Source organism: Prinia subflava, chromosome 2 (genome assembly GCF_021018805.1).
Source record: "Prinia subflava isolate CZ2003 ecotype Zambia chromosome 2, Cam_Psub_1.2, whole genome shotgun sequence".
In the NCBI taxonomy this organism is placed as follows: Eukaryota; Metazoa; Chordata; class Aves; order Passeriformes; family Cisticolidae; genus Prinia; species Prinia subflava.
The window spans coordinates 45,703,200-45,730,580 of record NC_086248.1 but is presented as its reverse complement, the minus strand read 5'-3'; the positions used below and the strand labels follow the sequence as shown (position 1 = coordinate 45,730,580).

Here is a 27,381-nt window from a genome sequence, read left to right as displayed (position 1 = left end):
GACACCTATGGATGTTTCTAAGGACATAGTGGAAGAGTGGACTGTAGATGACCTGAAACTTTCCCTTGCATTTACTCAGGTCAGTGTTCAACACTGAGAGTTGAGTGACCTCTGCAGGGTAGCAGGCTGAAGGAAGGAATGGCCAAAGTTGCCTTTGCTACTGCCTCTTTTCCCCTCAGAAAGTCTGGAGGGGTTGGGAAAGCAAACAGGAATTCAAAATGTGCTCTGTTGAACATGGCTGATTAGAGTTCAACTGTCAAGTTGGGGTCTCTCCAAAGTGACTCAAGCCAGCAAGAAATTCTGCCAGCTGTCCCTAGGCAATTCTTCTTTGAGAAGTCCTGGCAGAGCTCCTTGTGGATTTTTTTGCACAGAAGTGCAGAGTGGAGTGACTTTGTCGTGAAGGAAATGTCAAGGCTTCCTGAAGTGAAGATGGAGTCTCTAGATAAGAGTATTTTCATGCAAAGGAACTCACCCTGTGGAGCCATTTCAGCAGGCTTCATGCCTGATGTCCAGGAGCACCCACCATCACATGATCACTACTATTTCAGTGATCCTGACCAGAAGCTGGAAGGAGATTTTTTAGACTTGGTGTTCTCATCTGCAGTGATTTTTAAAAAACAGGTGACCTTCAAGAAAGTTGGAAGTAGCAGTGAAGAAATTGAGGCCCCTTGAAGACAAAAAATACCTGTCTCATGTAGGCTTCTGAGAAGTGTGGCAACTTTTTTTCTGCTCATTCAATATTGGCTATTAGAAAATTCTTTAAAAACACCATGGTGATTGAAAACTATTTAAATGAAACATTCTCAGTAAAGCACCTTCACATTGAAATTACCTCCTTTTGTAGTGAGAAAAGCCTGTTCTTTAAGCTTTTTTTTTTTTTCAGTTTAACTGTTACTGTTGCTCTGTTGACCAGGTCTACCAAGAACAAGAGTTTCCTCATCCTCAACAGTTTTACTCCAAGTGTTGCATAATCATTTGGGTATTTTGTTTAATTAGGTGACAAGATGCTACTCTTTCTTCAATAGGCAGTAATTTTTTTGAGTTATATCAGTAGTGGGAAATAATTATGGCTAGGTAAACTTGCAGCCTTCATTAGGAGTGACTGTATGACAAGGGCTGGACAATTACTTTAATCCTTTTAATTTAGGGACAAGGTTGTCCAAATATTTATACAATGATAATTTCATGGTATAAGTGTAAAGTCTTGTTCAAGGTCACCGTTTGTTACTTTTTTTCTTCTTTTTCTCTTAATATTAGCAAAATATTATCCCTGTAGTGATACCTGATATGAACTGCATATTGGAAGAAGATGCTTTAGACTTGTGATGCAGCTTAAAATGTAAGACAGAGGAGTTGTCTTTCTTTCTTTCTTTCTTTCTTTTTTTTAATGGGGGTTTGTTTTGTTGTTTGTTTTGGGGGATTTTTGTTAGTTTCCTTCTGGTTAGTTCTTTAGAGGAAAGTAGGTTCAGTATATGATCAAGATATAAATTTTGAAACCTCCTTTCTTATTGCTCTAATACTTAGATTGCTGTGCTGCTCCCTCCCCCTTGCTCATGTACATTGGAATGATCATCTCAACACCCATAGAATAACTCCAAGCACGTAGGAGTTGCCATGCAAGATCAATCTTAGTTCATCTAAACATGTACATGGCAATGATCATCTGAGTTCTTATAGAACTCCCAGCATGTAGGAGTTGCCATGTGAGTTAAATATAAATTACCAATGCTGGTAATTTTGTTAGCCTTTTAAGTCCAGGCTCAGCAGTAAGTTCTGGTAGTGTTTTTCACCACAGGAGAATCTAGGTCCTTGGGAAGGCTACCAAACTGAGGTCATGGATTATAAAAATAGATAAAGTTGCTGTGCCTTTTCAGAACTGTGTAAAATTTGTTCTATGCCAATCCAAGTTAGGTTTTCTTTTTCAAATCTTGTCTTTGGGACCTTTCATTGCATCAATATATAAATATAAAACTGCGTTCTCTTAGTGAATAAACATCAGCATCAGTTTTGTCACCAATGTGGTATTCTCTCCTGCTTACTGATGCATCTCCAGACTGTTAGTAGGAACTCATTATCTACTCTATTACGTGCATAGCCATGTCTCTTGCAGCATTGATCTGCAAGTAATATAAATAGCATTTGGTGGCTGCTTTCGCTTTTACCTGTTGCATTCAGAAGCATTAATTTATTTCAGATTGCATTAAAGGTAGTATAATTTTTTTTTTTTGAGCATGCTTTTTACTTTCCTACTTGGTTATTTTCTGGTCTTTTGATAAAGGTTTTGACTGAATATCTTGCAGAATAACTAAGAATAACCAAGCAGACTATTATTTGATTGCCTCTGTCATTGTGCTATATAGGTAAGGCAAGGATTTTATTTAAAATTTTTTATTTATAACATTTATTGGGAAAAATAGAAATTTAGGGTTTTTTTAATATTTCAGATTTGTTGCTAAGAATTTTAGTGGTATAAAAATATTCTGTATTATCACTGAAATCATAATTTTACTACATAGAAATATTATTTTTATTAATTAATTTTGGTCGTTTTACTTATAAAATAGTTGTCTATTTCTAGTTGAATTTGTTGGATGAATATTCCCATGAAATTTTGTATGAATCATAGAATCATTTTGATTCAAAGTACCTTTAAGATCATGGAGTCCAATCAATAGCCTTAAGTGTCACTAAACCATGTCCCCAAGTGCCACATCTCGATGCCTACATCCTCTTCCCATACACTAAGATACTCAGGTATTCTGTGCCATGTAGCCCATCATTATGCTGAATTCCATTCTTTTTCTGGGATGTCTTCAGATTGTGTGGGTTCCTGACTGGTGTTTCAGTGTACTAATTCTAGACTCCGGGACAGTTTTCTCATCTGTACAATAACAAAATAACCTGAATCAATATCCAAAGAACACCTCCTGACTTGAAACAAAGTTCACATGTTAGTCAAAGTATTCTTAACTTCCTTGACTACACAGCTTGTCCTTCCCTCAGAGAGGCATACTGTTTCCTGGTTTTAATGAACTTAAATTCAGTTATAATATGTTTTAGTTATGTAAAACAGGAAAGATAATAAAGCATAAAAGTACAGTTGGAGAGACAGAATTTTGGTCAGTAAAGAACACTTCTAAAATGGGAGAAAATTAATGTTAATACTTAATTTAGAATGGAATTTACATATTGTCTTTTGTCATCTAGGGAGTGAATTGTATTTCATTTAATGTTAGGGTCAAGGTTGTAACTAGATTTAAGGTGGAGCTTGATTAATTTAGTTCATAAATAGGATTGTACAGCATTGTCTTGCATTACACAGAATTAGATTTGTGGTTTAAGCATGACTTATCCTACCCAAAATATATACATCACAGATAGTAAAATCTCTTTATTTTCCAAGACTGCTTAATGCTACATTTATAAATGCATTAAGCTCCTCCCTGCCTAATTGAGACATTTAACTTAAGTCACCCACACATGCTTAGAGGTGCTTAATTTGTCTAGGTATGTGGATGGCCTCCTGAATTCTCTATTATTCCCAGAAGAAGCTTGAAAAATGAGCTGGGGATTACATCTATGACCAATTTCATCTCATCTGAGAGTGGTCATTACTGTCTCTGAGAATATTTGGTTAGTTATGTCATATTAGAACACTTAAAAATATGGGTACAACACTCAAGATAGGTGATTTAAAGCTGTGTCTTCCCCTTTCCAGGGGACAAAGGGCTCAGTAATAGAGGAAAAATGGAAAAATGCCTTTCAAGTGACGAGGGCATTAAACTGTAAGGACACATATCTAATTTTCCATTCAGTAATTCTGAAAATGGTTTTATCTAATGAATATATATAAATGAAATCATATATATATGTGTGTGTGTGTTTTAAATACATAATTATTTTCTGGGTTTGAGACCTCGGAACTAAGTTCTGCCACTTGCAGCTAATAACCCAGTTTCTGGGTAAGATTTTCCTGTTTGCTTGCTTGGTTTCAAGTCCTTCACACAAAAGTGTTCTGTGGCTTAATGCTTGTGATTACTGCAGTAAGGGAAGCATAGATTCCTTTCTCTTAATCTTGTGTCCATCCTTTAATCAGTCTTTCCATTTCTTGAGTTTGAAGAGCTCTTCAAACATCAAGCTGTTGTTCAGGAAGCAGGAATCATCGTACCTTTGGTGCCTGTGCTTCTAAGAGGGTAGATAGAATGAACCTGAAGCACATGGAGCCCTCTTTGATTTCCTGTTTGTTCCACATGTCCTTGGTTTAAAAAAGAGAAAGAAGTGAATGAAATGGATGGCTCTTTTTAGGCACTTGTGATTTCTGGGCATTCTGTGGAACTCCAGCACTGAGCTGGCTGTGGTGATTTCTGACTGCTGTCCTCAGAGGCAGCTGAAGCGATATGTTGGTGTCTTCACAGACACGTCCATTTCCTATATTTTCCTATGCTTGAAACCAGTATTTTGATGACAGCACCAATATTTGATAAGTAGCATTTTTTTTTACAGTTCTGGTCTAATACTGTGTCCTAAATTCTCTGAATTTCTACAGTTAGCATATCTTAATTGCAAAAGGAATTATTGAAATCATTGAGTTCTTACATTATCTACCTTTGAAGCATCTTTATTACTTGATAATTATATGTACTGGTTCAAAGTCTAACAATTCCAAGCTATCATTTCAGAGCTCCCTGTAGAGACAGCTAAAGATAATCTCATTTCTACATCCATATTCTTTCACTACCTACTCGTTGCTAAATATTTGTTAAGAGAGAAAGAGCCAATTTTATTAACTCCCTTACTAGATCTGCCCTTCTCATGGCTGAGTGGGATAATCTTTTTGCTGTATTGTATCAAGAATAAACAGATTTACCTTCTTTTCCTGTATGTGGTCCCTTGACTCCCTTGGAGGAGCCAACAGAGATCTGTTAAGTCAATGTTTCCCCAGAAGGTGCTATGATAGTCACATGTAATGGGCCTGAGGATGTTTTCCTTGCAGACTGAGAACACCTTCTTTTCTGCGATAAATATGTACCTGCAGGTTTTTTGCCCATAGTGCCATAATCCTTGATGCCATAAGCCATGAAGGTGTATCTTTACTGTCTCGATTAAGAAGTCTGATGTAAAGTGAATGCACTACTGAAAAGACTCTTCTGACCCAGTGAAATTCCCTTGAAAAACTTCCAAATGGGACTAGTTTCTCTCTGCTTGAAACTGAGATGGCATCTCCAGTTTACTGACTGTAGTTTTAATTTGCATGGATTTTGTATTTCCAAGACCAAATCATAAAATACAAGGATGTGTGAATTTCAAAATGTTCTTCTTTCATGTTTGTGCCTTCAGTTATTTAAGCTGATAGCTTTAAATAGTGATTGATGCATAGCACAAAACCAACTCAGAAATTTTAAAAATCAGGTTTCCAAATCTGGGGTCAAGAAAAGGAGGTGAATGCAGTCATTCTTTGTCTGTCCAATTCCTATTTCATCTCAATATTTTTAAGTTACTTTCAAATTTAAGAGAAAGTTCATAGGGAACAGATATTTGAAACGTTGCTGAGCTCCTGTACATATTGTTAAAATGTATGTCTTTGCAAATGCTACAGGCAATGGAAAGGTGACAGTGTTAGTTTACATGTAAATAGCTAGAGGAAACCAGAGAGGGAAGGCATTCTACAGATATCCCAATTATGGGAACAGCTTTAGTTAAAGCTCACCATCAACCATGGCATGAAAGCCTTGAGAGGACTAGCTTTAATTAGTTCTAATCTGCACCAAAAAATTAGTTTTCTTACCAATATTTATTAATTTCATGGCAAGAATACTTCTCAAACTCAGGCATGGACAGTGAAAATAAATGCTGGCTATAATTATCTTGAGTATTTAAATTTAGGGGAAAATACTTATGTAAATAGGAGGACTTTAAATGCTGCTTACAGAATTACAAAGAAATCTAATTTTGTCTGGAAAATAAGTTTTTCCTTATGAGATATTTTAAGGTGTTTAAATTATGGCTTGCAGAAACTTATGGAATATTAAAATTAATTTATTTAAATGCAGCACATTTAAAAACCTTCATTCATGTAATCCCTACTTGCTACATGAATTTGCTAAATGTACCCTGATTCTTTTGTATAATCCTTCATCGGTGTTATGACAGAAGGGCAAATAGCTCACATTCCTTCTTAATAAATCTTATCATGACCAGTTTCCTTGATTTTCTTTAAAAGTTTATTTATTGTCATATAAATCAGGCAAATAGAAAAAAACTTCCTATTACAAGTTCTAAATGTTGTCCTGTAAAAAATCTCATTTCATTCCAGAATAGCTACTTAAAGGACTAGGAGTTTGATAGTCTGGAACTCAGACCTCAACCTTCAAAGGACATCCAAACAAGAAACTTAATTAGGGAAAGAAGGAATTTGCAAGACTGAATTTATGCAGTTGAAAATTTAGGGTAGGCAATAGTAACAAATGGTGTTGTAATTAAAAGTATTCACAGAACATAAGATTATTTGTACTGGAGAGAACTTCTAAAGATAACCTAGTTCCACACCTTCCCCTAGGCCATGTTTCTCAGCCATATCCAGCCTGCTCTTGAACACTTCCAGGAATAGGGCATCCACAGCTTCTCTAGGCAACCTGTCCCAGTGCCTCATCACCCTCACAGTGAAAAATTTCTTCCTAGTGTCTAATCTAAACATTAAATATCTATTTATCTATAACTTTCAGTTTACTGCCATTCTCCCTTCTCCTGTCACCATGTGCCTTTGTATCAAGTCCCTGTCCAGCTCTCTTGCAGCCCCTTTAGGTACTGGAGGGGGGTGTAAGGTCTCCTTAGAACTGTCTCTCCTCCGGAATGAGCAACCCCAACTCTCAGCCTGTCTCCATAGGAGAGGTTCTGCAGCCCTCTGATCCACCTCTGTGGTCCTCATCTGGACTCCTCCATTTTTTTTTCTCCTAAATAAGAACAGAAATTTATAACTTAGTAGAACTTCTAGCACAGAAGGGGTGTGACATCTATAAATACCTGAATGTTACAAACAGTGAGAAATAAGAACTAATGTATGTAATCTGAAAGCGTAGGCAAATAAAGGTCAAAAAGGAAAAGAATGTGTGACATGTAGTTGGTTGTAAGAGGTTACCCAAGAAATTACTGGAAATACCCCATTTAAAATAATGATATTTGAATGGCCCCACTGTGTACAAAACAAGCACATCTGAGTCCTGCAGTCTTTACTTGGCAAGTCTTTAACTCACTTCAGTGGGGAGTTTTGTTGTTATACCGAGTCAAGGAGGTAATGATCTGTTCCTAGCCTGCCACAGTATAAATAATTATTAAAATAATATTTATTTTTATAATTTATATATTATAATAATATAAATCATTATTAAATCATCATCAGTTTCTGGACTGTGGAATATTTAATAACATTTCAGTTCAAAAGTAAACAACCTCTCTGTAGATGTTAATATCTTTTTTCTGCAGCATGACTCTTCAAACATGTTAAGTAACATAAATGGCAGTAGATAGGAAAAAATGTTTCTCTGCATTGACATTTTTGCAACAAATCCTCTTCTCAGAAATTTCATTGTTCACAAGGTGGGGGAATTCATCTACAAAGAAGCTCAGCTAGTAGTAATAAGATGATTATTACACATCTTTATGCCCCTCTTGATAGTTGGTATATCTTAATTCTTTCTCTAAAACTGAAAAAGAAGATCAGACCCAATAATCTTTCATTTGTGGGTTTGGTATCTAAGCATAAAATGTGTTTCAGCACTTGGTGTCATAGCATAAAGTGCAGGGAAGATTTTGTTCTTAAATACATGACTCCTTCGTGGCTCTTGCAGTGCTAACATCACTTCTTCAAATCCTTAATAATGTTTTGGGGCATGAAAAGCTGCCAATAGTCATTGCTGACACCTGTTACTTAGTTTAGTAAGGGAGTACTAGTTAATATAATGTGTATCACTGCTGAATTAGTATACAGGAACTGCGTAAGTCGCTCCTGCATTGTGTGATGTTTCTTAGTCACAGCCCTCTATACATTGGTCTAATTACTCCTGTAGATTCCCTACATAATTTCTTTTTTGAATAATATGCAATTTCTTTCTCAGATTCACCAGTAAGAGCAACACAATGCCCAGATTCTTGTATTCCCCTTCCTTCCTTTCTTCACCAATGCAGAGCAACTCATTTCTTTCATTTTTGGCACATCAGAATTTAATATTTACCCGTTGTAGCTTGGCACCAAAGGACTAATTATTTCCTAATCACTATGCCTTCGGGGAGTTCTCCACTTGTGTCTAGGGAAAAAGGGCAGTTTGGTCAGCGGGGGGGAGCGTGTCTATGTTTCCTTTGTAAGGACAGCCCTGTTGTTAGGGCAGGACACTGTGTGTTGAATTCTAATGCCTCGGTGCAAGAGCCAGCCTGTTTGGAAGGGGCAGCGTGGGAGGTGTTGGCTGAGATCAGCCCCAGCCCGGGGGCTCCCTCGGAGTGAGGAGCTCTGGAAGTTGTCCAGACCGTGCCGATGGGGAACGCAGCCGTTCAGCGCCGTAGCCAGGGTGAAACACCTCATCCCCCCAGTACCTACCCGGCTGCTTTGCTTAGCAGCCAGGAAGCCCAGGTACCTTTTCTTTAAATATTTATAATTTGCTGCCACAAAATATTGTCCATTCAAAAGCAGGTTGTTGTATCCGTGCAACAGAAGTATATTGGCACTGATTTTTATGTGCATTTGGTAGATTTTGTAAGGTGGTTTAAAATTCACGGGTGCTTGTAATAGGTCTTATCCTGGATTGGCAAAGGACTGTGTAACAAAGGTAACTGCTAATGTATGGAGTATTTATTTTCAAGGAAAATTATAGAAAATTTTCGAAGCCTGGTATGATAAGATATACTTAAACCACAAAATAGTACCTTTAGTCCTGGTACTAAGGTTTTGATTTTAAATTAACACTGGATTAGTTATCTGTCTCTGTCAAGCCTATAATAAAGAGCTTTTGTTGTAATCCATCATAGGGCTTTTGTGTTATACACTATACATAGAAACTGTTAACAGGAAGACTAGATTAATGCAGAGAGAAAAAAATGTCATCAGATAAAACATAGGTCTCAAAAAGCAATTTCAAGTTCCATACTATGTTATGCATTAATACATTTTTAGCCTTTGGGGAAAAGAGGAAAACTTGTAATCAAAAATTAATTTAAGCATTCTTGGCTGTACCTAAATTAGAACCCAGGATACTTCCAAAATTGTTATTAATCAAATGACCTGACAGGAGCTCACTAGGAGAAAACTAATGAATACAGGCTATTCTGAATAATATTTACTAATGCTGCTAAGAAATTTTGCAGCTCTTTTCCTAGTCTTACATATAACAATTTTAAATATTTGTATTTTGAAGTATTTAGCCATATGAGACTGCTTGTGTATGTCATGCAAATATGTTGTGCATAGCTTTGTATTTTTTAAATTAACTTCTTCAGAAAGCTTAATAGAAATACAAGTGCAAGAGGTCATTATTTTTTCTTGATGAATATCTTAACAATGAAGGGAGATGTGGTTCCATATGACTTAAATATTTCTCCATTAATATATGGACACATTAATTTCATTTTTTTTTAAATTTTTTTTTGTAAACTGTCATTGCAATTTGTGCCTATTTGGGTATAATGATTCTCATTTTTTCTGTGAACTATTCACAAGATTGATTTTGTAAGTCTTCACTGTAATTTAGTGCCATATTGGAAGGAAAGAAATTGGTGATGAATATTTTGTGCCTTTAGGATTTGGATTTGAAGAATCCAATCTTATTCAATCCAGTTTCTAATTATTTACTCTTTTGTAAATTTGAAATATGACAGGTCATGAAGGGTTTGGGTTATCATGCATGTAACAAAAGTTTTAGTTTTGAGATACTAAGAAGTAGAATTATAAGGAAAACAAAGCCCAAATACCAAGTAATTCACATCCAACATCTGGAAATCCTTAGTCCTGTTATTTTATTTCTTTTAATCAATCGATGAGGGGTTTTTTTGATCAGAAATTATTTGCTCATGTGTTCTGTGGTTTTTTATGTAATATGTATTTTGAAAGTAAGCTGTTATACAAATTTAAATCATTATAATTTTCTTATTTCTATTTTTGCTTAACATACTTAATGTGAAGGAAATTTGTAAGTCTAAATGTCTCTTGCTGTTGACATGCTAAGCGGTGTCATGTCTAACTTTGTTCATTGAATTTTGTCTGTAAGCCAGAAGTGTAACTGCCTTCATGCCTTATTGCCCCCAGCAGTCCTGCTGTTCAGAGCAGGTAGTGTTGAACCTGATTTGTTTTTAATGTGGTTTTTTTTTTTATTTTTCCAAGAGCAATTTGATTTAAATAACTTCTTATTTAAGATAAACAGATATTTTTACAGTTATTAGCAAGGTAAATAACTGCAGTAATGATGGCTGGATTTTTTTTTTCTTTTGCTGTAGATTTGTTAAAGTTGACATGAATGACTTAAAGGACACCATAGTAAGATGGTAGCTGTTGGGAAAGTAGTGGGAAATGATGGAAGTAACATTTGATGCTTAATAAATTGACAAATCAGTTGATACTTGTTCATACTCTGGAAAATCATAGGTGAAAACAAAGCAAAAAACTTCAGTTATGTGAAATCAAGCTGAGTTTAACCTTGTAAAAAGAACCTGTCTTGAAAAGCCACAGTTAGTAAGCTAGTTCACTCTTAATTGTTTGTGTTTGAATTCCACTTCATTAATAGGAATTCTGCTTAACAATAGGTACAAGATTTGCAAAATCCACACGCTGTATATTTCACCCTATTGCATTTTGCACTTCTATTGGGAAAAAGAAAGCAGTATTGACCTGAATAGTCTCTCCTTGTATTTAGGATACCTTAAGTGTTTGCTCTGTACGTGTAATCAGAGGGAGAGGAGAGGAGAGGAGAGGAGAGGAGAGGAGAGGAGAGGAGAGGAGAGGAGAGGAGAGGAGAGGAGAGGAGAGGAGAGGAGAGGAGAGGAGAGGAGAGGAGAGGAGAGGAGAGGAGAGGAGAGGAGAGGAGAGGAGAGGAGAGGAGAGGAGAGGAGAGGAGAGGAGAGGAGAGGAGAGGAGAGGAGAGGAGAGGAGAGGAGAGGAGAGGAGAGGAGAGGAGAGGAGAGGAGAGGAGAGGAGAGGAGAGGAAAGGAGAGGAGAGGAGAGGAGAGGAGAGGAGAGGAGAGGAGAATGTATAAATGATGGTGACAACCTCTCCCACCCGCGTACTGGGTCAAAAGGGGCCAGGTGGGAGGAATTCCAGACAAGTGTGTGGGGACACTGAGGAAAGCCCAAAGTTTAAAAGCAGGTTGTAAGAGGCGAAAGCTACATGATTTTCCCCAGCAGAATGGGAAATGGTGTTCAAGTCCTGAGGGCTGGGCTCACAGGGTGGGGTGTGGTTGTTGCCTGCTATGATGTTGCATTTTGTTGCCCAGAGCTCGTTGACTTGACCCAGATTGCAGTTTCACTCGCTGAAAATATGCTAGTGTTTCCTTTCCTACTTCAGGTAGTCCCTGTAGTTATGAACGGATATGTCAGCTTTCTCCTCCGAAATGTTGCTGCTGTTTCTGTTAATGAGGCTGTACTTGTTGCATTGCTACTGGAGAGTCGTATTTTGCACTGTTGCCCATACTGAGAACTCGGCTGACACTGCCATCACCAGAGTCATCTCAGTGACCGTGGCTATTTAAGATTTTCTTGAAAAGCTAATTTATCACAGATAAAGCTCTTACAGGTCAGCATACAAATTATTAATCACTCAATTTCTTTCCCCCCAAAGAAAATTGCCAAATTTGCCTTCACTTTTACAATACTAATTCATGGTAGTCACAAGCTACATAGGGCTTAAAATACAGCTTTTTTCTTTTCCAATGTTAAAAATTATTGCCCTTTTTTCACTTGTTTAGCTGAATAAATAAAACTTTTAAATGTTGACAAGGAAGTAGATTGGTTGTAGTTTGTGTCTATAATAAAATCCAAATTGATTTTCAAATTTTTTGTGTGTGTGCTTTAAAGATGAGTGTGCAGTTGTTTGTGCAGGTGTGCAAACATGCATGGGGGAGAGACTCTAGTCCTACGATACACATCTGAGAGAAAATTGGCTGGATGGTGGTAGCTGAAAAATAATTTTTTAACACTGTAATTATGCCTTAGAGATTGAGTAGAACTCAAGTCCTACACGTATTTGTGACTGTGATCTTTTCTGCTTATCTGATGTGACAGATGTGCTGAGATGATTACAGATTGTTCTACAGGAGGAAAATACTAATTGCCACAGACAATTAATACAATACAGAAGTCAGTCAATGTTAAATACAGAATAAACATTACAAATTAATTTTAAATATATTTTATAGTTCTGTGAGGTAGGTTGTTTTCACAATCTGTTAATTACTGTCTTGCTAATCAAATGATTCCTTATATAATGTTTTTGAGCTAGAGCCTTCAGTGACCCATTGACATATTATTCTATCCCTGAATAATCTTACCTTCAGTTCAGCAACAGAATATTTAGAGAATGTTTTGAGAGACTGTTGTGTTATTACTTGGGGAGCAGTATTTTTTATATTTGTGACTACAAATAAAATAGGAAATATTTTAGTGGTGACTCTGTGGTTTAATTAAAAAGGAAATTATTAACTTCCATTCTATGCCCACTATGGGCATTGCTCCTTAGGTAGACCAAACTCTTGTGACCAGTGACAGGACATGAGGAAACAGCATGAAATTGAGTCAGGGGAAGTTTAGATTGGATATCAGGAAAAGGTTCTTCACTCAGAGCATGGTTGGGCACTGGAACAGACTCCCCAGGAAAGTGGTCACAGCACCAAGCCTGTCTGATTTCAAGAAGCGTTTGGACAACACTCTCAGGCACAAGGTGTGTTTCTTGGAGTGCCCTGTGCAGGGCTAGGAGTTGGACTTGATGGTTGTGATGGATTTCTTCCAGCTCAGGATATTCTATGAATCTATAAATGTGTAACAACTTTTTTGAACAGACAGTCTAGTATAGGAGGTCTTAAGATGCAAATGATTCATTATGCGCTCGTTCTTAAAGAGCAATGATGTCAGCATCACATTCCAGTAATATATTCCACATTAATTTTCTTTTATTTTTTTTTTTTTACTTACAGTGGTCTTTTCCTAGTTAGTTGCAGTTAGAAAAATTTTTTGAAAGTGAGTTGCAGAAGACTGAGATTTGAGGGAAATGTTCCAAGCAGAAGATTTTCCATTCTGTGACATAGTACGCAACAGAAAGGATTTTAAAACTGTAATTTTAACACATTTCTATTGAATTGCCAATTTAAGATGTCAGTTGTCATCTTGTCAGTTCTGCAATGTATCCTTTAAGGGATATTAATTGCCTTTAGAGTTTTAAAATTGTTATGTTGACTCAGCAGTAGGTAGTTGTGCCCTACTTTGTTGAAGGACACTACACTGTAGGTGTCTATTTCTTTTTAAACTTATACCTGATCTTGATCTTGCAGTGAGATGTGCAGAAAAACAAGGAACACAAATTCTTTGCACATTTGCCTTTCATACTAGAGATGTGCATTATGTTCATCTTTGGATTTGCTGCAGCTGGTATGACATATGATGTCTTGTAATATAATTAAAAGAAAATTTGCCAGGAGAATGAGCTTGGGTTTTTACGTTATGCAATTCTGATTTTACCAGATTTGTTAACACATCTAAGGGGGTTTTTTTATTAGCTTGTGTATACCATAGATGCAGTTAGTACATGGTTATGTAAGCAAATATAAAAACTATTATATATTCTATTTGTGTTTCCTAGAGTGGGTGGGGGAAGTGTTAAATTGATTGTTGCATTTGAAACTGTGGTCTGTTCTGCCAGCAGCTGGAATGTGATCAATTAAATGGGGCATATGAAAGGCATTGCTGTTGGACATTGTTAAAGGAAAATTATAGTAGTGTAATACTGAGGTCTAAAGATCTACTCTAGAAATAGATGGAAATAAGTTTGACTCCATCAAAGCAAGGGCATTCACTACTGGATTATTAGCATATTATAGCAAAAATAATAGATTAATATCTTTCATTAATGCTAAGAAAATAATGACAATATTAGTAAGGATGAAATGTAACCTAATCAGAAGTAAACTTTCATTAATAAAAACCATGTAATCATAAAATTTCATTAGTCTTCTGAAAATGAAACTGAAGTGTAGTTTAATTTCTGGTTCAACTGTTGGGCAGGTTTCCCCACCTTATTGTTGTGTTTTCATTCCTACTTGTCTTCCTGTACTCGTTAGAAAACCTGAATCGTTACTTTGACTACTGACATTTCAGATTTTTCACAAGCTTCTAATAAGTCATGTAACATTTCTCCACACATCTTTCAATTCTGCAGTATTTCTACGGGAGGGTGTTGATGGGAAAGTGGTAGCTTCTTTCCTACCCCAGTGCTCCCCAGGCCCTTCTCTGAGCACCAAAGCCAGGAACACTGCACTGCTTGGAGCCAGGGGCTGTGGGCATGGGGGACAGGTGCCCTGAGAGCAGCTTTCTGGGCTACTGCCAGCGGTGCTTGAGAGCTGTGAGACAGAGAAGAATCTCACTTGCCCCCTAAGACCCCTAAGAGCTGAACAGGACTGCAACACACTCAACTACTTGCTTTTTTGATAAGAAGTGTGGTCAAATCTCATTAAGGCTGTTCTTCTGAAAACGCTTTAATTAGCTCTCTTTAGTGCTGTTGTTCTGCTAGTTTTTTTAAGTAATAGGAACTAATTGAAAAGCTACTCAAACATTTTACCTAATCCCTGAAAAATCACGTATGAAAGCATGATAGATTAGCAAAAACATTAGGCAGGCATTATGTACACACAGTTGTATTCTGTACTCATACTCGAAGCATATGTGAGGGGGATGAGTTTGTGCCAGCCATTGTGCAACTGAAGTAGCAAAGGGTTTTGCAAAGAAGATTAGAGTTGGCTTCTCAAGTGGATTCAGAGTGCTTCAAAGGATGTGTAGGAAGTAGGGCAGAAGAGTTTTCAATAGTGGCTCTCCAAAAGAAGTCGGCATCTCTTTGTAAAGAGAAGTTTCATTTTAAGATCACTATGGAGTAAAGTACTTCCAGTTAACTGAGTGTAAACTAGTGCCGCTTCACTTCAGAAGAACTGCCTCCAAAGATTTGCATGGAATTGCAGGAAAGAGGAGGTAGTTGTGTTTGAGGATTGCCTTGCCCTCCTGAGTTCTGAGCTGGGAAGCAGCGGAGCTGAGGGGAGGGAGACCTGTGTGACAGGAGGAGAGCTGTAAACCTCTGAGGAGGTGTCATGTAACCTCTCAACCGAGGGATCCTCTTAAGCACTGACAAGCTGCTTCTCTCTTCTCCCTGACTGGGGTTATGAACATTTCCAGGGCTTACTTGGGAGTGACATGGTAATAGGATTTCATTTCAAAGGAATGAATTTTTCCTTTGCTGCCCCAGTGGCTTGGGTAATGCATGGTTTGGGAGCTGGGGCTGGGGGAAGGGTGTGTGTATTATTTTTTGCATTTTACCTAAAGGGTATAATAGATTGTAACAATGTCTTTTTGTTTTTTCCTCTATCACAGCTCTAAAGCTTTATAAAAAACATAGTGATTTCACATTTTTTCAGCTTTCTGGTTATGAACCACGTTAGGAAAAGCATCTTTTATAGCAGTGAAGAAATTGTGTGAGTACAGTAAATTTCCGTTTGCTGTTGCACATCTGTTGCTCCCTGTGTTGGGATCACTAGTTACAATTGGGAAGGAATCATCAAGACTTCTAGTGGTTGCAACAACTGCAAAGAATATGAGGTCCATAGTGGACAAATTACCAGCAGGTACTTTTGTTTTATAGAACATCCTGTGGCAATTAGTTCCAGAATTTTTTAGACATTGTGTGAAATGCCTTTTCCTTTGTTTTAAGCATGTTTAAGTGGTATTTTCCTTTGTTACCTCCCTTGTTTTGTTTCTGTGGGAATCTGGTAAATATCCTCTCTTCAGGCTTTGCATAGTTTTCAAACATTAGGCATATTTTTGAAGGTGTCAGTTATATCTTCTGTTGTTTCCCTTCCAAGTTTATTCCTGTTTGAAAACTACACTTTTTAGCCTACTTACTGCTCCTACTGCTACTTTTTCTTGTTATACTATGTGTTTGTGTAGGACAGCCACAACAGCATTATTCAGATATTAGAAAATGTTGAAAATATGAAATTTTTCAGTGAAAATGTTTATTTACATACTTGTTTGGACCATCTTTAAAAGACTTGTCTACTTAGTATTTATGCAACTCTGTCATTAAAGCAGTAATCAAGAAAGGGCTCAACTTTGGAATTAATATTTAATTGCTTCTCTAGAACATTGCTCACGTATCATTTTGTGTTTCTTTGACAGGGACAGAATAGTTCCTTTATTTTCTGTTGGGGAGCCATGATAACGAACCTGTAGTTAAGCATTCATGAACAATTTTTCTTTGCTTCTATCTGCGACAGTGTTCAAATTTGAATTTTAATTTTATTTAGCTTGTGTTTGAAGTCTAGCTTTTCAGTACTTATGTACTTAGTGACTTAGTGACTTAGATTTGGGATCTTTCTAGAAAATAAAAGTAAGTTAAAAGCATAGAATATTTTTGATTTTTCTGTCAAGAAAATAAGGGTGGTAGACTTGATGTTAAAATGCAATGAACAAATGCAGTTAGATCCTGGAAACAAAGAGGTATTTCTCAGGTCCACTTAAAGATCCCACCTGGGTCCCTCAGCTATGAGCCCTGGCTTCAGAATATACACCCAGGAAATGAGGCAAGGAGAAATCTAAGCAGTCTGCCAGGTGAAAGTCACCTTTGCCTCTTCTAATTCACTGTCCCATTCTAGGTCAGCAAAAATTCACCTATTTCACCTATTATGCAAAAAAAACCCTTCTCAGTTTTGACCAAGTAAGGATAACAGTGGCTAAATATATACTGTAGGGAAAATGCATTCTGTGGCTCAACATAAAGCCCTGGCTGCATCTTGAGAACATTTCGGGGTAAAAATTCTAAGCAGAGGACAGATGAAACAGGCAGGCTGGATGGTTGAGGAACTAGGACTGCATATGGGTTGTGTTGGGAAAAAACAGTTTTCCTTTCAGTCTGGGGAAAGTGTAATCTCTTCTGCAGTGGGAAGGGAGAATAAATAATACCAACACTAAATATATCCATTCTTTATATATCAAATGGAAATCTTGTCAGAGTGTTACATGACAAATGAAGGAAAAAATACAGTATTTTAGGGAATCAGCTTTTTGTGAAGAAGAATTTTAGTAGCTGGGTCTTAATAAGCAGCACTAATAAGATGAGAGACGTAACTTGCCCTCTGGGAAACTCCTTCCAATCAGTGTCATGGGTGCAGAAAATTACCAGCCTGGATTCCCAGCCTGAGACAATTCTTATGCTGTCTGTAGAATCAGTAAAGACTCTTGCCGTATTTACCATTTGGATTTGAAGTGTGAAGGAATAGGATTTCTGAGTCCTGGAGGACATTACGTTACAAGTCTACTGTGGAGACTTTCATATTTGGAACATGCATTGTTAGCTGAATTAATTGTCAGTAGCAGTTTAAGGAGAAAGGCATCATCTTCTCTTACCTCGACTATGTATGATTTAGAAGTGATGTTCAGATTAGAAGTGTGACTCCTGCTGGTAACATGACGTAATGAATGAATCGTATTTACCTTTGAACTGTAATAGACAACAACTTGTTCGACTTTGATCTCCTAATAAAAGGACTTTTTGTTGGACTTTGCTTGCCCCGAATAAGGAAGTAGTCCATCAAGAACACAATCTTTCTGTAATGGTTTTGTACTGCAGAGATTTTCCTGTATTTTTGAGGTGGGAGGGGGGGTTTAGAAAAAAACAAGAACTGTGAAAAATTGTCACTTCACTGGAATGTGAATCAGGTAAAGATTTAAAGAGAGAGAATGAAATAGTCTTTCTTTGGACAAAGAAGAAAATATTGCTCACAGAGCAATGAATTCCATCAGTTCTTTGGAGCTATTTTTCTGTCAGGATTAGTCAATTTAACTTCAGATATAATATGAATTTAAAATATTTACAATTAAAATTATAACAGTACTGTGTCTATTTTCTTTGCAGGTTTGCTGGTCCTCTGATACATTTCAGAATGCCACTGGTAAAAAGGAACATAGACCCCAGGCACTTGTGCCACACAGCCCTGCCCCGAGGTATCAAGAATGAATTGGAATGTGTCACCAATATCTCCTTGGCAAATATAATAAGACAACTGAGTAGCCTAAGTAAGTACATTGTCTTAATAGCTGTATTTAGAACTAATAGATTTTACAGTCACAGTGTTTGAAGTACAAACACCTTTTCAGATTCGCAGTAGAAAGTTGTCACTGGGTCTGGAATGTAGTGCTTTTGTGCGTAGTGTCTAGCATGGACCTCTGTGAAAGAAAACCTCTTAAAACACTCCATCCGTATATTTCTGTTACTGGTGGAATATGACAGGAAAAGACAGCTGGTAATTAATGAAGTCAGTAATTGCTAACTTTAGAGCAATTCTTGAGTAGGGAATATGGCTTAATGAGAAATATATCACTGGTTCCTTAATTCTCCCAGCTTAAACCTTTGTTCATGTTGTGGTCATTCAGGAAAAAAGAGAAATTACCTTTTGAAATAGTCAACCCAGAAATGTAATCATTATCTGGTGTTTAAAATAGTTAAAATTTTTTCTTCCTTCTTCTCTGTCAACAATTGTACCCTTGGTGCACTTGAGAGGAGTGAATACTTCTCGAGCGCTGAAACTCTGAAGGAGTTTTGCTGACAAGGCTGATCTCTGGCTTGTATTTTTTTTAAGTTACAGCAACTTAATAAGTTGTCAGATGAACCAGCGTGATCACATTGTGATTTCCCAATACTACAAGTGCTTTTTAACCACTAGGACATTATTAAAACTGCCAACACATTAAATATTTAAATGTGCATGTATATACATCTACAATGTGAAAAGTCTTTCAGCTCCATCATTTTCTTAGAGTCGCAGTTGATGTAGCCTAATTAGTTGATTAGGTTGATTTAATTAGTGGTTTGATCATGTGCTGTATGGTGAGTCTGTTGTGGCAGCCTTTCAAAGCTGTTAGGTGGAAGACTTAACTGAGGACACTGAATTACGGAATTGAGACAGGAATGCTTATAGCACACAAATATGAACATTATTGACATAGCTGTGGCAAGAAAGGAAAATAACTATTTGAATACTTTTCAGTGAACCAAGAGCATAGCATATCAGGATGCAGTATATGATCACCACCTGTGGTATGGCTTCATTCTGCCAAAAGTCCTTCCCAGACTAGCTCCTCATGTACTAGCCTCCCCTTCCAAATCACTCTTATTAATGTTGCATTGTTTTATTTTAGTTTGCTTGTTTTAAAAATTCTTTCTTGATTATAAGCTTCATCTGGGGGAATTGGCTTTTGTAGGTGGCATGCCAAATATATATTTGGCATTTTCATTTGGAAGTATTATTTACCCTAAAAAACCCAACAGTAACTTCTAGCTCAACATCATGGTCTCAGATTGACCTACTGAGATCAGCTGCCTTTGCTATGTTTTCTTGGTATACAGAGCTTACATCTGATGTTGTATGTACTGCTGCTTATGAGGAGGTCAGGATGAAGCAATACTAGACCAGAAGGAACTCAATTAAGAAAGAAAAAAAGAAATTAAGAATATAGACTCAGTGCTCGCACATTTGTTACGTGGTTTGCCTAACATATAGTACAGGGAAATTCTTGCAAGGGAATGTAGCTATAACTGTGTGTAATTCCTCTGTAAAAGGAGTGTGGAACTTCCCTAAAACATGCATTCATGTATTTATACCAAGTTTTTATCTAATACTCTGTATGTTTTCAACAAAAAACACTCCAAACTTTTTTCCTACAATTAAAATAGAACACATTTTGCAAAATAATCCTGATTTCTCAGCAGTGCTAAGGACTGTTCTTTAAAAACAGGGATCATGTTACAAACGTTTGTGTACTTGTGAAAGTGTTTTGTTCCAGAATTCTTGTAGCTTTTCTGCCTGTTTATGCTAGGAGCAATACAAATTCAAGAATATTCAGGAGTTCTGGAACAGGAATTTTGTGTCTCATGCTTAAACCCGAATAACCAGTCTTCACTTGGAGTGTCACTGTTAGGGGTGTACAGTGAGGTCTGCTGACATGCAGATAAATTTTAGTAGTTGCCTGTGAGTCACAGCCTGCAGGCATAGTTTCGCAGCAGTCCCCTGGCAACCAGCTTCTCTGCAGCCCTTCCCTTTTTGTTTTCCATGGATAATGTGCATGTTTGAGAGTCAGCCTTTAAGTTGTAGATGAAATGAGGCTTTACTCTGAGGGTGGAAACTGAGAGCTCTGGTAGGGTTTCATTTCCTTTAAACTAAAGCTGCTTTTGCTTTTGCTGGTAAAGTTATGCACATTTAAATGAATGGTCTTTGACCTGTTTAGCAATCAGTCATCTCTGCCTCTAAGATTTTTCATTTGCTAACCTTCAAATAGAGGATCAATCTTCTGCCATTATGGTTATGATTCTCATGACCAGGCAGTCTTAACTTTTCTTCTGACATGATAGTGTCAGAAAGAAAGAGTGCTGTCATGGAATTGGATCCTCCAATACTCTAAACAATACGAGAAGTCTTTATTGAGGGAAAATAAGCATAGAGTTTTGTCATGTAAGTCATTGGATCTCCATTCTTGGAGATATTAACAACTCAACTGGATTAGTCAAGCAGCTGGATCTAATTGGATCTGTTTTGCACAGGGTGTTGGACTAGATGACTTCTGAAGGTCTTTTAACTTGAACAGGATTGTGTCTCTATGATCTTGGATACTACATTTCAATAGGATATACAACCAGAAACAATACCGATGAAATGACAGGAATTCTGTTTTCCTGTGTTTCAGTATAAAATTGAAAGAGCTTTACATCAGTCAGTAATAACTATCATTAGTCTCCATGAAAATTATCAAACCTTTCATAGCTTATTTGATGTACTGCTTTTCTAATTGTTCAGTTTGAGAGATTTTATGACCTTTAAAAAAGTTGAGATGAAAGGACGAAATATTTATTTCTGTGTTGAGTGATAGTCTATGCCTTTATCCCTGGAGCATGAAAACATGTCAGTCTGTCTTGATGCAACCTACAAAATTGCCAGTAAGTAATTTTTTCCCCTTGTCTATTCCCAGTCATCTCTTACTTCATAAAAGGATCTGTTTTCTGACAGCTTTTCTTAGCACTGTGGCAGAACAGAAACTCTCTGGACAACAGCAACAGCTGTCTTAGTTTCCTAGCCATTCTTCCCTATATTTCATTCTTTCTAACAGTATCTGCCTTGAGGAAGTGCTTACCTAATGTTTGCAGCAATATTGCACATGCATTAGTCCTCTATTTCTCTGTATGTTGGTGTATGTCAGACCATAACATTCCCGCATATGTGAAACACAACTGAGAGCGTTGTGCAGCTGTGCCATTGTTAGGAGGCAGATAAATACTTCTCTTGTGTGAATGTAGCCTCATCATTTTGTTCACAGCTATTGACCAATCTTGTTTTTCCTTTTATTCAGCTGTTCCATGGACACAGAATCTCAGCACCACATAAGAAACCTAACTGATGAGGTTTGTTCTCAGCCCCTGTCTCTGCCACCTCCATCTAGGGAGGAGAACATTTCTTTTTTTGAGCATGTGCCTTTAATGAATATTTGTATTGCAGGCATTCAGACTAGGCCTTTTATTCAATCATAGCAAAATGCCATTCTCCATTTTCTTTTACCTCTGCATAACCAAAGAGAATGCTGCACAATTCTGCTAAGCTGGAGTTCCATATATGTTAGTGAAAACAATTTTCACTTAACATTGAACCTTTTGTAGCCTTCTCCCTCTTTCTATCTTTTCTGTGTAGTATATCTATTTTTACCATGTTCTTGTAATTCCTTCTTTTCCTTGCCCCTTATTTGTTGGTTTTCAGGAGTGAAAGCCTGACTTTGGAACAAATTCTTCATTTTTTCTTCTCAGACACACTTAACTTTTCTTTCTTAATTTTTGGTTACCTTGCCTTCCCCAAAAGCATTCATCTTGTGAGAGGCACTTTTATCTTGTCAGAAACACTTTTTCAGCTCAGGAAAACCTTCCTGTTTGTCATGGCTTAAGGTGTTAACATTCAGTAAGTGGGAAATATTTCTCCAGAAATACTTAGCCGCAAGGTGTTGAGACTGCAACTAATTTTTAGAACCAGGCCTCTTGAGCTCAAAGACCAGCCTCTCTCCTCACCCTGTGTGGAGAACATCTTCAGCACATGGTAAGGTTCCCACAAGTCTGCAGATCTGCAGCTAGAGCTTCAGCAGTATTCCAGAAACACCAGAACCTCTGTGTTGCGTCTTGCCCTGCCCATCCTCTTTCTCAGTGCACTCAGGAGGACATTAATTGTGAATTTTCTTTATTAGTCACTCCTGTTAATTCGTTATTACAATTGCCAGGGAACACAAGAGAAAGTGTTCTTGTGCACAAGAGGGTAAGGAAACCGATGATCTTGAAAACTGAAGCCTAATTCATCTTGAGAGAACCCCATTCTCTCAAAATCTTCTGTCTGATTTCTTGATGTTGTCTTTGCAGCAGTGGCAATGTGATGCTGTTTTGTGTCCATCCCGAATGGTAATGAGAGGATCAGCAAGGGGTCAGTAAAGTTTCACTGAAAGCAGAGAAGTGTGGTAGCAGAAAAGTCGCACCTGTCATTAATTCCTTGCCTACATAAAGCAGTGAATTCAGGTTATGTTAGAAATGAAAGGAAGAGCAAGACTTCCCTGTAAAATGATCATTAGTGCTTCTACTTTCCACAGAAGTTCAGCTCTCAGCAGTCTCTTTCACAGATTTCTGAATACATAATGGTAATCTCAGCTAGTTTAATTGATAATGTCCTCAGTGGGTGGTAGCAAATGATATCTCAGACTTCCATAGCTGAAGATCTTTGAAGGCTGACTTTTTCTTTTTGGGCATCAACAAGAAGCATCAGACCTGCTCTCGATAAGGCCTTTAACAAAGTTTATTTGATACTTTTGATGCCCTGGTCAGGTTGTCTGATAAACATCTGGTTCAATTTTCCTGGCTAAAGGAATCAAGTTGTCTCCTCAGTACTCTGATACTCCTACTATAATCCTTGTGGACTGCCCTCAGACTTTCATAATGAAAGTTCCTACTTAGCATCAGTGCTATGTATTTAGTATGTCATTCTTCAGAGCTTGCTCAGCCATAACCAGTGAAGTTCCCAAGGATCAACCAAGGTTCTTATCTACAAATTCAGTCTCCTAGCTTTTAGTGTGTTTCCTGATCACTGAGCTTTGAGATTGAAATGATCCTGATGAGAAATAAGTCCACACTTTCAAACTCAGATACATCCCCTTTTTTTCTAAAAAGTAAGTTATGTAGCAAAGAACTGAAGCTGAATCAACAGGCCATGGACATGTTAAATTACATGTCAGAAATAACAGAGGAGGAAAATGTATTAATAGACTTAGAATATCTTTCCTGTTTTGCTTTATAAAGAAACCTTGATTATATATTGTGAGTGGCTTATGTGGTAACTAATTATCCTGAGAGAATATTTTCTAATAAATATACTATATTGTGTAGAAAGGAACTATTCAGTAGTGAATAATGTAATTTTGCATAGTGTAAGTATATTGGGAAGGGATTGGGCAGTGGGACATGACAGGTTTACAGCTACTCTTATTCTGTACCTTTATATTTTAGAAAATGTAGTAGACAAAAATATTGTAGTGTGAACAGGAATGAAATAATAGAAATCAAGGAATGACAGTGTATATGTGGGTAACAGACTAAATTCTAAGCTTATTCTTTGAGATGTTTTACCAATGTATACATATTTTTTAAAATTGCCAAACTCATATTTTTAAACTAATAATATTTTGGGGTTTGTGTATTTAATATATCAACATATTTACTATTTTAATATCAGATAGTATTAATATTAAATTTAATGACATAACCTTTCATTGTACTTTGTACTTAGTAATGTCACCACATATTTAATGTATTACATATTTTTATAATTGAATTCAATGATAAATGTGTTGGATTAGATTTTGTAAATGTTATAATATGCAAACACACACACAGACCACTGATCCCCAGAAGTCTGACAGATCACTTAAGGCTAAGTTAATTAAGATTAGTACTTCTGGCAAGATTGAACAATTGTCTTATTTTGAATGTCCTGCTTACTGCATCTTGCACTGGCCTGAGTTTTACCAGTCATCCTCTTGAATTTCAACAAATGATGCTGGGTTATGGCACTGAGAACTGTGCATGTCAAGGTGTTTATCCAGGTAGCTACATCAGATTCAGACCATGTTTCACAGAGGCTGCCAACGCCATAACTGATCTGCAGGGGGCTGCTTCAGGTTGGGATGCAGTTGAAGGGGTTGGATTTTTTTTTCTTTAACAATGCAGAAGGATAGTAAGGAAGTGACTTCTTGGAGAAGTCCTGGTTCAGGACTCATGTCCTATTCTTTGTCTAAAAGCCTGTAACTAAATCTGTCAGTAACTGATCTAGTGTTGCAAAATGATTAATTTAAATGGCCTTTCCTTAGGGTTTGCCAACAGATACAGCATTGAGAATGCCAGAGTTCAGGTGGGTATAAGGGCTGGAGTTTTGAGAGGACTGCTAGTGTATGCCCTGATCCTTGGTGTGGTTCTAAGAGTTTGAACAACACAAGAAAAAAGTCTTTGAAGACATTTATTTGTCATGCTTTATTTAATTAGCCTGAAATACTGTCCAGAAGCTGATGTGGAGGTTGTGGTTGGCTTCAGTTCATCTGGTACGTACCCAGTCCCTCAGAACTAGACAAAAACTCCCATTTCTTTTCCTGTGTGTCTTCATTTTAGTGCACTGGATAATTAGCGATTATTCATTTGTGGATAGAAGCCAGGGAAGCTGGATAAATGGTTAAGAAATTATGGGGGGGAAAATTAGGAGATAAAACAAATTAGAAGGAACATTTGGTGAAAGCAAAGGACTGTAAAACTGATCAGTATTTTTTTGACATTTCATAAACCATTGTACACTTATTGCCATGGTAATGAATGGAAATGGAGTGGATGATACATGTTTTGGTGGTTTTAATTTAAAAAAAATGAGGAAGGCAGTAAGCAGTGTAATTATTACTCTATTTTCTGTTAGTAGCTACTAGCTACTGTTCTGTTTTCAGCTCATGGGTCTGTTTTAAAAGTCGAAAAAATAATTGTTAAAAAAAAATCAAAGTGTGTGCATGTTATTGAGGGGAGGAAGGACAGAACATTGTTTCCAAGACATTTTATTTGTCTGTCACAAAAAAGGATACTGACTGACACCAAAGAGAGCTGCATTCCTGTATCCCTTTCTTACTGAAGGTTTAATTGTCATCAGAGCCCTTTGATACATGAGGAAAGATTATGAAAAGAATAATAAGGTGAATAATAAATTCCCTAATTAAAACTAAACAATAATGTAGCCTTTTATTTAAATTTTTAAGTGCTCTGTTAATAAAAATAAATGCCAAGCAGGTTTTGCAAATACAGTAAAATAAGCTTTTCACAGACATTGAATTAATTTAATTGCAGAAGTCTATATTGTCATTTAATTTGGTAGGCAAACAAGACCACTGATCTTTCTGATCTGGTATTATATATCCAACTGTGAGCGGGATCCTAAGGTGTTAATGTTTTAATTGTCACAGTGAACTGTAATTTGCTTTATTGTATTGTGTGAAACAAGAGTAGAGTTTTTCAGCGGGCCCATAATATTGTAAATTTTCTGAAGTGTTAATGATACTTTATAATATTCATTGTGTGTAATGGAATTAATTTTGCATTCTTAGTCTTCTGACATATTACCTGTAAATTATGTGGAATGAGATTGGTTTTGTTTACCAATGTGCTTTTTTCTCACACTTTCTTTTACTTATTGAAGTTTGTTACACTTTGTTCAGTATTATCACCTGAAATGATGTGCTTTGTAATCCATTCAAAACTGAAGGTAGATTCCTATAGAATACACAGAGATGGCAACACAAATATCAGGTTATGTTATGTACGTATTTATACATTCACATATAGTATTCTTTAGAATGGTAGTTGTACATTTCACAAAAAGCAAACATTTTGCTTTGCTAGAGGAAGCATTTGGTTAAATATACCTCTGGCTAAATAAAGAGACCACCAACACGCGGGTAGGTGGAGACATGGTGGTTGGCATACCACTTCAAACACAACAGTTTGTTTTTAATATATTTCCCATCTGAGGATTTGTGTTCATAAGCATAGGCAAATTATTCCTTGCAGTGTGTTTGTGGCTGTATGCAATGTAATGAAAAGATTTCCGAGACAGATTATTTGCAGTTGGAGCTCATTAATGAGGTAGATTAATTTTAAGCCTGATGAAATGATACAGATAAAAATTTAGCCTCAAAATACACCTATAAAAGGGAAGTTACTGGATTTTAAAGCCCTGCCCCTAAATTAATTTTTGATTCTATACACAAAATTTTATATTTTATTTTAATTTTGGTTTGTATATCTCTGAATGTTATGTGACTTACCTAATTTAAATTAATATTTCTGAACATATTATCTGAAATGCATAAAATTTTTAGTATCTGTATATTAAAGCTTCAACAATCTTGTTCTTAGTGGATCACATTTTTAGGTAATTTCACTTGCTTCCGGAACAGGTGAATGAACATAAACTTTTCAGAATTTCCTGACATATATTAGAAAGTCTTATGTTAGGTAAATTTCCAGCTGAGAAGACTTTTACTAACTTTCCATCTGTATTTTTCTGTGGACTTGTGCTACAAGACAAAGGTTCTCAGAATGGGAGTGCCTTTGATCTACTTCTTGCTGTGGCTATTAGCAGTTGCTCTAAGAATGAGAGCAAGACAGCATGTAGGATTCCTATTAATCTCCCTGCTTCCAGCACTTTTCAGCCTGGAAGCCTCTCCAAGCAGCTGAGGTTTGTATGTATTTCCTAATGCTCAGTGTGTTCCTTTTTCATGACTTTGTATCATGGGCAAACCTTATTCTTGGTTGTTTTGTTTTTTTTTTTCAAGTAATTTATATATATCTTAAATAACGTGGATCCCAGCATAGAAACTTAGTAAAACTCACATTTCTCAACTGTGAAGACTGGTGATTTACTCCTATGCCCTGTTTTCTACCTTTTGAGGAATTATTTATCTGTGCCATTTCTTTTGTATGCCCCATCTGTTAAGTTTTCCCCAAACCACTTGATTTCTAAACTCTCTTGGAAATCTCAGTAGATCATAGCTCT

At 36.7% G+C, this 27,381-nt stretch overlaps 1 protein-coding gene across 3 annotated transcripts in view; it reads left to right on the top strand.

The window, feature by feature from the left end:
* Positions 1–27,381, top strand: part of WASF1 (WASP family member 1) — an 87,185-nt gene that overhangs the window by 40,437 nt on the left and 19,367 nt on the right. Inside the window, exons 1-2 of one of the 3 annotated variants that reach the window (XM_063389793.1) lie at positions 8,306–8,620; positions 18,141–18,301. In XM_063389793.1, coding sequence (XP_063245863.1) covers positions 8,403–8,620; positions 18,141–18,301 — 379 coding nt within the window. In that variant the 5' untranslated portion in view covers positions 8,306–8,402. Of the gene's footprint in view, positions 1–8,305; positions 8,621–18,140; positions 18,302–27,381 lie in introns of those variants that run through there. The other 2 variants (XM_063389792.1, XM_063389794.1) reach the window with 2 other exon arrangements.